General features: G+C 52.0%; 1 protein-coding gene across 1 annotated transcript in view; it reads left to right on the top strand.

The window, feature by feature from the left end:
• Positions 1-11,734, top strand: part of VWA5B2 (von Willebrand factor A domain containing 5B2) — a 14,320-nt gene extending 2,586 nt beyond the window's left edge. The window contains exons 3-19 of the mRNA XM_006869792.1: positions 2,633-2,852; positions 3,032-3,189; positions 3,592-3,723; positions 3,953-4,077; positions 4,442-4,597; positions 5,270-5,380; positions 5,462-5,670; positions 5,762-5,873; positions 6,325-6,510; positions 7,676-7,847; positions 7,944-8,257; positions 9,041-9,230; positions 9,335-9,688; positions 10,480-10,617; positions 10,696-10,779; positions 10,855-11,099; positions 11,186-11,734. Coding sequence (XP_006869854.1) covers positions 2,633-2,852; positions 3,032-3,189; positions 3,592-3,723; positions 3,953-4,077; positions 4,442-4,597; positions 5,270-5,380; positions 5,462-5,670; positions 5,762-5,873; positions 6,325-6,510; positions 7,676-7,847; positions 7,944-8,257; positions 9,041-9,230; positions 9,335-9,688; positions 10,480-10,617; positions 10,696-10,779; positions 10,855-11,099; positions 11,186-11,734 — 3,455 coding nt within the window. The remainder of the gene's footprint in view (positions 1-2,632; positions 2,853-3,031; positions 3,190-3,591; positions 3,724-3,952; positions 4,078-4,441; positions 4,598-5,269; positions 5,381-5,461; positions 5,671-5,761; positions 5,874-6,324; positions 6,511-7,675; positions 7,848-7,943; positions 8,258-9,040; positions 9,231-9,334; positions 9,689-10,479; positions 10,618-10,695; positions 10,780-10,854; positions 11,100-11,185) is intronic.
• The last annotated feature ends 204 nt before the right edge of the window (positions 11,735-11,938 follow it).

Genomic DNA, 11,938 nt, shown 5'->3' with positions numbered 1-11,938 from the left:
CCATGGTTCCAATCCCCTCCATGCATCATCAACCATCTAGGTTCCCTCTTGAAAGCTTGTAAGCCAGTCACTTCTTGCCTTTGTAGCCTCCCACCCCCCATTTTGGGTAGCCAATGTCCAAGTTGCCCATCCCTGTGTACTCTGTGTGTGGCGGGGGTGGGAATGATTCTTGTTGTAAGAATTTGTTCCTTCTTTTGAGCTACTGCTTCCATAGGTGTAGGTCAAGTTTAGCAAATTGCATCAGATTACTCTTTTTCCTCTTCTTCTGGTTGAGCTCCGATCATCCAGTCATTGAAGCCAGGTCAATTGGGTATTATCTGCAAGTGTGGGTGTTCTTGTGCATATGGCCTCTCTTTTTATCAGCTGAACACGACACTCTCCATATTGTAGGGCTTAGCTCATCACTTCATTGTTGCTCTTTCCTCACTTCCCCTTATCGGTGACGAGCATGGTCACCAATCAGAGCATTTATTTCCATTGAGTCTTAGTCTTGAAAGGGGGTTTGCACTGAGGGGACCCGACCACTTGCCTTTATGTTTCCTGGGCAAGCAACTTGTTTGTTCTTGTAGTAACAGTCCATCTGCCTCTATTGTTTTGTATTTTTCCTATAGGTCTTTCTTTCAAGAAGTATCTTCTATTCTTCTAGGCATTTCAGGCTGGTCTGCTTGTCCTTTCAAGTGGAAATTTCGCATCTCTGGAGATCTGGATGTGGTTCAGGCTTCTACCTATAGTCTTATGTATTGCAGAGGCTCCGCAGGAAGCCTCCTTCACTGGGCACGTTGTAGCCCCATTTTAGGTATTACATACAATCAATTATAGGCAGAAGACGGACTTATAAGCTTTCTATGGTGTTGTTTCTGACTATTCCTTTCTCTCCCCCTCCAGTGTCTATTTTATATTATAATGCAAGGAATACCAAGATTAAAAAGACAGCCAATCATCTTAACATTATTCCCCCCCTTTCCCCATTCCAACCATGTCTCAATTTCTGTATCCCAGAGCCCTGTAGTTCCAAGGTTGTGTATCCATCATTCTTTACCTCTGTCCCACTTAGCCCATTCAAACCTGCCTAATTGTTCTCCCATCTGCTTTGTTCTTCCATTCCCCTCTCCCTTCTTGTATATTGCCCCCTCCCCAGCACCCAGACTTCCGTGTGTCTAATCCCTGCCCTGTGCTCCACCTTCCCTTCCCTCCCCTCACCCACCCCCAACTTACCAGCGATCAACAAAGAATTTCCCCCACCCCCCCTTTAGTTTGGGTTCTTTTCCTTAGTCTTTTACAGTAGTGGTCCTATGCAGTATTTCTCTTTTTGTGACTGACTAATTTCACTCAACATAATGTCCTCAAGGTTCATCCATGTTATGCGGTGGTTTGCTGCTTTCTTGTTATTCTTCAAGGTAGCATAGTATTCCATTGTGTGTATGTACCACAGTTTGTTTATCCATTCTTCAGTTAATGGGCACTTTGGCTGTCTCCATCTTTTTGCTATTGTAAACAGTGCTGCTATGAACATTGGTGTGCATATACCTACTCGTGTTATGGCTCGTATTTCTTGTGCGTAAATACCAAATACAGGAATTGCTGGATCATAAGGTATTTCTATTTTCAACCTTCTGAGGAAACGCCATATTGCTTTCCAGAGAGGTTGGACCATTTTGCAGTCCCACTAGCAATGCAGGAGTGTTTCAGGGCTTCTTTTACTGAGCCTACAATCTAAGTAAAAATGGTGTTCTTGTTGTGTCAATGCAGTTGTGATTCTTGCTTCTAAATGCATTGCTACCCCTAAGGTCTTCCTTGAACTCCTGGTGTGGCGCTGTAGGATAAGCACTGGACAGCTAACCAAAAGGTCAGTAGTTCAAACTCACCAACTGCTCCTCAGAAACCCTATATAGGATCACTATAAGTCAGAACCGACTCAGCAGCTCTTAACAAGGTCCTCCTAGGTAGATAACTTTGGAGCCCTTGTAGTGAAACTTCATAAGATTTATAAGTAGGGAATTTTTTTTTAGAAGACCTGGTCCCAGGCCAGGGGAAAATGCCAGTCCACAAGAAAGGATCTTTGAGGAAGGTTGTACCCAAGAGTTGAGTGGTAGGGGTAAGCAGGAGGAGCAAAAGGGCAGATGGCCTGGGACCCCACTTGAGATGGTTTGTTGTTTTTGTTAAATACCATCGAGTCAGAGATGGTTTAGACGGTTTGGTGGTGGTGGTTGGTGGTTATGTGCCATGGAGTCAGTTCTGACTCATAGAGACCCTGTTCAGAGTTTCCTAGGCTGTAAATCTTTATGGGAGCAGAAAACCTCATCTTTTCCCATGTAACAGCTGCTAGTTTTGAACTGCTGACCTTAAGGTTCACAGCCCAATTATGGTTAAGACATATTTAATTTCCCCTTCTCTTCCTCAACCCCTCACTAGCAATAACGTCACATTCTTCCTGATGGCAACTAGATTCTAACACCAGCCTGCCTGTGCTACCACCATCATTCATCCCATGCCGCCATCTTACAATTAACCCAGTGTCTACCAACCATGCAAAGTCCCTCTTTCCCAGACTTCCTGATTCCCCCATCCAGTCCCTGTTTCCCCCATTTCCTCTGCTTCTAGCCCTCTTTGACCCTTTTCTCCTTCATCATAGGTCATCTTGTGTTGGATCTGGCCCAGGCCCGGTCCACTCTGGTGCTGCCCACAGGCCTCATCGCTGCGGCTGGCACCATGACAGTGACCCTACGCAGCAGCCGGGAGCTGCCCTCAAGGCCTGACGGGGTGCTGCGTGTGGCCCTGCCCTCTGTGCTCACCCCGCTGGCCCCTCCAGGCTTGCCAGGGCCCCCCAGGTCTCCCGGGCTCTGTGACGACAGGTTGGGCCTATGGTGATTCTCTTCATCCCTCCTTCGGCTTCTCTGGGTCTAGTGTGGGTGAGGGGGCCCTGGCAGGATGTCTGGGGATGGGCAGCATGGGGAGGGGGGTGTGGTCAGTCAGCCAGAGGGTCACAGGACCTTTGTAGTGGTTCAGTGACTCTCTTCATGCTCCATTGCAGTCCCACCAGCTGCTTCGGGGTAGGTAGCCCTCAGGAGGACAGGCTGGCCTGGGAGCAGTCGGTTGCCCCTCAAGACGTGTTCTCTGGCCCAGCCCGCTGCCCTGCCCCATACACCTTCTCCTTTGAGATGCTGGTGACTGGGCCATGCCTGCTGGCAGGTGGGTGTGTCTGAGAGCATGTGGTCACTTCTACATAACACACATCCTCTTAAGTTTACCATTTAACGTATTTCTACCCTACCCTGGCCACCAATGGGAAGAGAGAAGCTTACAACAAGATCAGTCCAAGTGATGAAGTGAATTATCCTACCGTAAAAGGGGAGGGTGGGAGGATGTTATATCTGCAATTGGTTGATGTGTGGAATAAAGCTGGGCATCCTTCTCCCAGCCCAAGAAAGCAAATTCCTTGTCCATGTGACCCTATAGGTCAGGGTCCAAGAACTGAATTGATTTAGCCATGGTCCCTGCTGTTTGAGCTATTTGGGAAGACAGTGTTTGTGCTCTTAGGACTGGTTTGGGGTAGGGGTGACCATCACCTCTCGCTCCTTCTATGTCCATCAGGCCTGGAGAGTCCCTCTCATGCCCTGAGGGTGGATGCCTCCCCTAACGCCAGCTCTGCCACCACTGTCTGTGTCACTCTGGCAGAAGGCCACTGCTGTGACCGGACCCTGGAGATCCTGCTCCACCCCAGTGGTGAGGGACTGAGCCACACAATGGGCCAACTTTGACCTGCTTCAGGACCACTTGGGTATCATTTTCCAAGTACAGGTGTCTGAGGCCCAAAATAGACATAATCATCTCTAAGGGTGGGCCTTGTGTGCAGAGAAGCTAGACCTGCAGGGTCCTTCCTGGACAGTGGGATTGGGCAGCGGGGTCCTGAGACAAGACTTCCCTGGTGGAACTGTACCCCTCCCATCTCCAGAACCCCACCAGCCTCACCTGATGCTGGAGGCAGGCAGCCTGAGCTATGCAGAGTATGAAGCTCGCATGAGGGCCCGTCGGGACTTCCAGCGGCTACAGCGAAGGGACAGTGATGGGGACCGGCAGGTATGCCTACAGGGGTCCTGGCTAGCCTCTGGCCTCACTGTTGGTCACATTTGTGTATAAGAAACTGGCAAGCAGTGTGGGGAGCCTCTGCTCTCACTGCTGCCCCACCCCATCCCAGAGAGCTGATGAGTATTGTTATAGTAAGGCCCACACAAGTCTCCCTGGTATGTATCTGAGAGGATAGGACTGGGTTTGACATAGGCAGAGGATAGCCACTTACTTCTGCCCTGTGTTTATCCAAATTTACAAAAGGGTGGCCCTGCTGAGTGGTTAGGTAGAAAAAGGTTTCAAAACCGGTCCTGCTGCTGACTGGTCAGAGTTGCACTGAGCCTGGTCCAAGATGATTCTGGGCTCCCATGTTCAGGTATGGTTCCTGCAGCGACGCTTCCACAAGGACATCCTGCTGAACCCAGTGCTGATGCTGAGCTTCTGCCCAGACCTGAGCTCCAAGCCTGGACACATGGGCACGGCAACGCGGGAGCTCCTCTTCTTGTTGGATGGCAGCAGCGCCGCATACAAGGCACATGGGACATGGCATGGGCAGGCCTGGGAGTTTTGTGGGGCAGCCTCTCCAAGCCAGGAATTGTCCTGTTGCTGAACACACCATTTTCCAAAGAGGAAACAGACAGTAACTCCTCAGGGGAATTCCCTTAAGAGAAGCCCCAACCCCCCAAATTAGCACATATATACAGTTTCCTACCTCTCTCATACCCACAGTCTCAAGCGAACATGGAGTCTTTCCCAGATGCTAAGAGCCTCCCTCATACACTGGGTCACATACTCAGTCACACACCCAGTTACAGAGACTCAAGTTCTACATACACATGCAGAGTCTCACACATGCCTGAATCACACACACAGACACAGGGTCACATTCACCAAAGTCTCTCACCCAGTCAGAGACTTTTATACACTCCCGGAGTCTCTCTCCTCGCACACCCCGAGTCTTGCCTTCATATCTGAGTCTCCCAAGTCTCTCTCATACACCACCAGTTCCTCACACACCTAGGCTCTCCCTCACATATAGTCTTTCTCATACAAAGTCTCTCCCCGATTACCTCACCCAACTCACATTTCATACATGAAACCAAGGCCTGGGAAGTCCACGCAATCTGTGGCCCCTTGGTCTCCACCAGTCTTCCAGGTTATGCCCAATGAGCTTGTCTCACATTGTCCTCCCGGCCCTTCCCAGGATGCCATTGTTTTGGCGGTGAAGTCTCTTCCGCCTCAGACGCTCATCAACTTGGCCACATTTGGCATGTCCGTGCAGCCTCTCTTCCCAGAGAGCCGACCTTGCAGTGATGTGAGTGTGGTCCAAGGATTTAGGGGCCTAATGGAGATGTATCTGCTCAGCACCATGGCAGCCTATGGCTTTCCATTCCAGGACACTGTGCAGCTGATCTGTGAGAGCATTGAGGGCCTGCAGGCTATGGACAGATCCCCAGACATGCTGGCTGTGCTGGACTGGGCCATGGGGCAGCCCCAACAGAGGGGCCACCCTCGGCAGCTGTTCCTGCTCACAGGGGCCTCTGCCTCAGCTGCCACTACCCATCAAACCCTGGAGTTCATACGCTGGCACAGGGGGACAGCCAGGTATGGGGTCAGTCAGTAGAGCTGGGTACCCAAGACTGGCCCCCACCCAAGCAGCTCCTGGAGGTCACTGCTGCCACCCTTCCCTTGGCAGGTGCTTCTCCTTTGGGCTGGGCTCCACCTGCTACCAGCTGCTCCAGGGTTTGTCTACACTCAGCCGAGGCCAGGCCTACTTCCTGAGCCCTGGAGAGAGGCTGCAGCCCATGGTGAGTTTGAACCCGGACCCTATTCCCTCCCCCTGGAAGTTCTCCCAAGCTACATATGGAATTTGAAATCGAACCCTGTCTGGCAACAGGGTCTCTTGACACCCATGCTTATTTCAGTCCTTCCTCTCCCCTGAGATACCAGTCAGGGGAGGAACTGCTGGTGCTAGTAGGGGTGCTACAGAGGCCAAAGGTGTTGATCTTAATAGCGGTTTTGCCCCCGAACCAAGCCATACTCAAATAGCAAGGCTCAGCCCAGCAGAGACCAAGTCTAAAAATCCAGTCCTGTCTTTTTGCTGTTCCTATCGCCATTCCTTCCCTGACTTCAGCCTGACACTGTGCCCCATTCACCCAGGGACTGGGCAGGTGCCATCAGGGGAAGGTGGCCTTCCCACTCTGTCTGCTGTGTGATACCGCTTTCTCTCCCGTGTCCCATCTTGACTACTCTCCACAGCTGGTGCAGGCTTTGCGGAAGGCCCTGGAGCCTGCTTTGAGTGACATCTCTGTGGACTGGTTTGTGCCTGATGCTGTGGAGGCGCTACTGACACCCCGGGAAATCCCAGCACTCTACCCTGGGGACCGACTGCTCGGTTACTGCTCACTTTTCAGGGTGGATGGCTTCCGACCCCACCCGCCTGGGGTAGGCCTGGGATGGCTGAAGCCCCTGCATCTCTTCAAAAGCCTTCTTCCATTCCTGTGCCTCTCTCTGACAAGCTCCCCCTACCATTCCCTAAGCCTCCCCAGAGATCATGCTGGGCCCCCAAGGTAGTCCCTCATGGGTCTTCCACTGAGTTGTCCTGTAAAGTGCGGCGACCTTTGGCATTTATCAAAGGTGACTATGCCAAAGGCACTACAGAACTGAGCCCACTGGCACTACAGAACCACTGGGAACTACAACCACAGGAAACAGCTGTTAGGTTTTTGTCAAAACTGTTGCTCATTACGTCATACAGTGTCCTAGAGAAAGCCCATCTAACATATGTCCTGTAAGGTTCAGTGATAGAACGTGGCATAGATGAAATCTGAAACCCTAACTCTTTCACTTTGGGGAAATCACTTAACCTCATCTGTACATATTTCCCCCCATTGTTGTTAAGTGCCACTGAGTTGGTTCTGACCCACAGCAACCCTGTAGAGGGTTTCCAAAAAGTGGCTGGTGGGTTTGAACTGCTGATTTTGCAGTTCAAACCGACCTTGTGGTCCAGTGCATTATCCTGCAGTGCCACACCCACCAGGACTCCTTTTCCCTGATAGGATTATTGTAATTAGAGGTCCTAACATGAGCCCTTTTGGTAGGGCACTTGACATATAGTAGAAGCTTGTTGAATGGTAGTTATTTCTAATTATGAAAGGTTTTATTTCTCTAGAAGAATTAAGCATGCATCATTCTTCTTTTGATTGCTGTTGTTACGTGCCATTGAGTCGACTCCAAATCATAGCAACCCTGTGTAGGGTTTCCGAGGAGCAGCTGGTGGGTTTGAACTGCCAAACATGTGGTTAGCAGTTTAGTGCTTATCCTACAACACCACACAAGGAATTCCCTTTTGGATTAGGAGAGTTTATATAGCAGCCCAGGTTTCACTCACTGGCTGCTAGGAAGCTGACAGCCAAACTTGAAGTTCAGCTAGAACAGCTCTTTTAAGCCTTAGGGTTTGTGTGTTTGCTTTCTTCTCCCTTAGTTCTGGTCTTTGGTTTCTGGTTTATTAACTATATTGCTCCTTGCTGTGAGCCATCTTAAATCCACTTTGGAAAGGGACAGTGTATATGTACAATCATATTTTTTTCAACAACTGTTCTCTCCCTAGGGCCAAGAGCCCGGCTGGCAGAGCTTGGGTGGCTCCGTGTTCCCATCCCCAGAGGAGATGCCATCTGCCACCAGCCCTGGCACTGAGCCCACTGGCACTACAGAACCACTGGGAACAGGCAATGTGTCAGCAGAGCCGTCCAGCCCATGGGCTGCTGGGGACTCCGAGCAGAGTGAGTGTCCGGGTGTACTTGTGGGGCTGTGTACTTGGAGGAAGAGTAGGTGGTGGATGAGCCATGACAGGGGTCCATTCTCCTGCCTCCCACCAGGTACTGATGCTCTGACAGACCCAGCCACAGACCCGGAACCCAACCCATCCTCTGATACAGCCATATGGCGCCGCATCTTCCAGTCCTCATACATCCGGGAGCAGTATGTGCTCACCCACTGCTCTGCCAGCCCTGAGCCAGGCCTGGGCTCCACTGGTAGCAGCGAGCCCCCCGGCTCCCAGGGGCCTAGCTCCCCAGAGGGAAGTGTTCCTCCAGATCCCCCTTCTCAGCAGGGTTGCCGCAGCCTGGCCTGGGTAGAACCTGCAGGTACCCGTTCCTGCCCCCTACCTGCACCCCCAGCAGCTTCACTCAAGGTGAGTTTCAGCAGCACTTGGTAACTAATGGAAAGGTCAATAGTTTGAACTCAGCAGCATCCTTGGAGGAGAAAAGATCTGGCCATCTGCTCCGTAAAGATTACAATTCAGGAAAACCTATGGGGCAGTCTGTCATGAAGGATCATTGAGTTGGAATCCACTTGACAGTACACACAAAATATGCCAGATGTTATGCAGTTGCTACCATTAAATCTGGAGTCCTGGTGTGGCACTGTTGGATAAGCACTGGACTGCTAACCACAAGGTCACCAGTTCAAATCCACCATCCACTCCTCAGAAACACTATGCAGGGTAGCTATGAGTCGGAACTGACTTGACGGCACTTAACATTAAGTCTAGCTGGAGTAACAGATGGGCAAATCTCTGTGGCATCGAGTGATGAGCACAAGAGCATGGTGTTATGGGGGCTGAGTCAGGGTGGTTAGCCCTGTTTGAGGAAGTCAGGAAAAGCCTCTTGGAAAACGTGGAACTTAGAGCCATGTTTGGAAGAGTAAGTAAAAGTTAGCCAGACTAAGGAAAAGATATGAACAAAAACACAGACTGGTAACAACCTCCAGTGAAATGGGAAGTGGATTGAGACAACTCTGTAGAGGGGACTAAGGACCAGAGGTTCTTATAGACTGTAAGGAGCTTAGTCTTCCACCTGAGTGGTGAACAGCCTTCCAGGAGTTCAGGGAGAGGGACATGTGATCAAGTGTATATATATCTGAAGAACAAAAGTGCTGAATTCCTTGACCAGTGGCCCCCACTTCCTGCTTGCAGTCTGGAGCCTTGAGTGCTGAGGCACTAGGCCATCAGCGCAGAGCAGTTCTGACAGGCCGAAGCCTCTCATCTCCCCCAGGCCAGGCCAACCCAGCCCCTGGCCTGTCCTGGCACCCCTCTCTGGGTACAGCATCAGATGGGCCAGGCCCTGAGGCAGGGCAGCAGCTGGGACAGGGCCTGGATGATTCAGGTAAGGGTCAGTGAGAAATTGAGCTTCTTGACACCAAGATGGCCTTGGGGAGGTGGAGTTCAGGGCATTACACTATTCATATCCCTGATGTCCTCTCTTCCCAGGAAACCTCCTCTCTCCAGCCCCTATGGACTGGGACATGTTGATGGAACCACCTTTCTTGTTCACGGCTATGCCTCCCAATGGGGAGTTGGTCCCTCCAGTAGTGCCAGGGTCTCCCCAGACTCCACGCTGCCATGTGGTGATCCGGGGTCTATGCAATGAGCAGCCTATGTGCTGGGAGGTAGATGTGGGGCTGGAGGCATTGTGGGGTTCTGGGGATAGATCACAGCCTTCTTCATCCTCTGAAAGAGAAACTGCTTGGGACCAAGCACTCCACCGGATGACAGCAGCCTCTGTGATACAGGACAATGAGCAACTGGCTTTCCGAGGAGGGATTGAAATTACAGCTGACCGCGGTGAGTTGCTGGTGGATGCAATCAAGGCTTAGGAGCCTCCATGGAGCAGAGAATGCCAAAAGGATGAGTCAGTGTGCTTGATCACCCTCTATACCTCACCTTGCTCAGAAAGGATTTGAAGTGGCTCACCCACATTGACAAGATCAAAAATTAAGCAATGGGAAAAGGGAAAATAAGAGGAAGCTAGAAATTAGGTTATATTAAAGATGCACACCATGAGGTTATGTATCCTTGCTATGCGTGGGACCCAAAATTGGAAAGCCTCCTAGCAGCAGACACAGAGGGAAACATGATCTTGTAATGATTCACAGTGCCCATAACATAAAAAACAAATCTGTTCTTCAGGAAGACTATTAAAATCAAACAAAGTTGAAAATTCAGTTTTTCAATCACACTAGCCATATTCAAAGTGCTCAACAAACAGACCCATGACTAGTGGCTACCATATTCGATAGCATAGTTCTAGAACATTTACTAGAAAATTCTATTGGACGGTGTAGAAATGGGTGAACAGAAAAGCCACCATAGTCGATGCTTTCTCTGAGTAAGGTCCAGATTATTGAATGAATGGGTGGTAAGGGATGGGGAAGCTGCTGTGGGTTGGGAGTTCTACCTGGCCACTGCTTGTCAAAGTTGTTGAGTCTGAGCTGGTTCTGAGCCTGAGAAGTATCCAACTCCATTCAAAGGACTGGAGAGCTGTGGAGGGCTGATTTTCTTCTCAGAAGCCCTCTGAGAGGGTAGGCAGTGGAGTGCTCCCCTGTTGTTCAGCAGGTTGCTCCTTGGTTTCCCAGGCTCTGCCAGGAGGTCGTGGCTCCGAGCCCTTCAGACAAGCAAAGTCAGCTCTGCCCTGTCCTGCTTTACCTGCCCTGTAGCTGTGGATGCTACCACAAGGGAAGTCTTGCCTGGAGCCCTGCAGGTGTGCAGTTCAGGTAGGATCTGTCTTCTGGTGACCTCAGACTGGGTCCTTGCCTAACAAGCCTGATCCCTTGCCTCCTGTGTCCCAGCAGAGCCAGCCCAGCTCCCAGTCACCCCTCCTGCTTCTCAGGGCTCTCGAGATGCAGCTCCTCTGCCCAAAGTTGCCCACTCCAAAGGTAACACCTGAACTTGGGAAAAGAATAGGGCAACCAGTATGAGACATCTACTGGCACTAATTGGCCCTACTGTAGGATTTCAGGCAGTCTCTTGGACCGGTGCCTGGGATCTAGACAAAAGTGCTGACTCCAAATCCGAGGTGGGTGACCCTGCAACCCCCATTGTTGGTCCTCACTGCCCGCGCCCCCAGCCTCCCTCTAGGCTCAACCTGGGCCGGCGGAAGGCCAAGGGTTTCAACAGTCTCAGACTCTGTAGCCCAGACAAGGGCCACGCAGGGGACGCCAACCCCGAAGGCAGCGACCATGACTACCTGCCCCTGGTGAGGACTCGGGAGGTGGAGGGTGGCGTCGCCAGAGCCAGGGCACTATCTTAGCTCGCTTCTCCCCCCACCTCCTCTCTCCTCAGGTGCGGCTGCAGGAGGCTGTTGGCTCCTTCCGCCTGGACGGGCCCTTTTTTGCAGCAGTGCGCATCCCAAAAGAGCGCCTGTGCCGCGCCTCCCCTTTCGCAGTGCACCGTGCTAGCCTCAGCCCCACCTCGGCCTTGTCTCCCTGGGCCCTTCTGGGTCCTGGCGTTGGTCAGGGCGACAGTGCCACAGCTTCCTGTAGCCCTTCCCCCAGCTCGGGTTCCGAGGGCCCAGGCCAAGTAGACAGCGGACGGGGCTCAGACACAGAGGCCTCAGAGGGGGCGGAAGGGCCGGGCCGCGCCGATCTGCGAGATCGGAGCTGGGCCACCGCTGTGGCCCTTGCATGGCTGGAGCACCGCTGCGCGGCCGCCTTCAATGAGTGGGAGCTGACTGCGGCCAAGGCGGATTGCTGGCTTCGGGCCCAGCACCTGCCTGATGGCCTCGACCTGCCAGCCCTCAAGGCGGCAGCCCGTGGGCTCTTCCTGCTGCTTCGCCACTGGGACCAGAACCTACGGCTGCACTTGCTTTGCTACAACCCGTCCAACGTATGAAGGTCCCCTGAAGTCTGATCTCAACGGGCGTCCCCAACAAACTCACTTCACTGCCACCCAGGTCCTGTTCCTTGGTGCTGGGAAGGGGTAGTTCAGTGTGGTCTGCCCTACACTGCTTTCTCACTCCCTTCCCAGAATCTTCTCCCACCACAGAAAGTGCCTGCCAGTGCTCTCTCCTGCTTCTCCAGTCCCCCTTCCCCTCCA

Source organism: Chrysochloris asiatica, unplaced genomic scaffold (assembly GCF_000296735.1).
Source record: "Chrysochloris asiatica unplaced genomic scaffold, ChrAsi1.0 scaffold00135, whole genome shotgun sequence".
NCBI classification, from domain to species: domain Eukaryota; kingdom Metazoa; phylum Chordata; class Mammalia; order Afrosoricida; family Chrysochloridae; genus Chrysochloris; species Chrysochloris asiatica.
The sequence above is the reverse complement of the archived record's forward strand: the minus strand, read 5'-3'. Positions and strand labels throughout refer to the sequence as shown.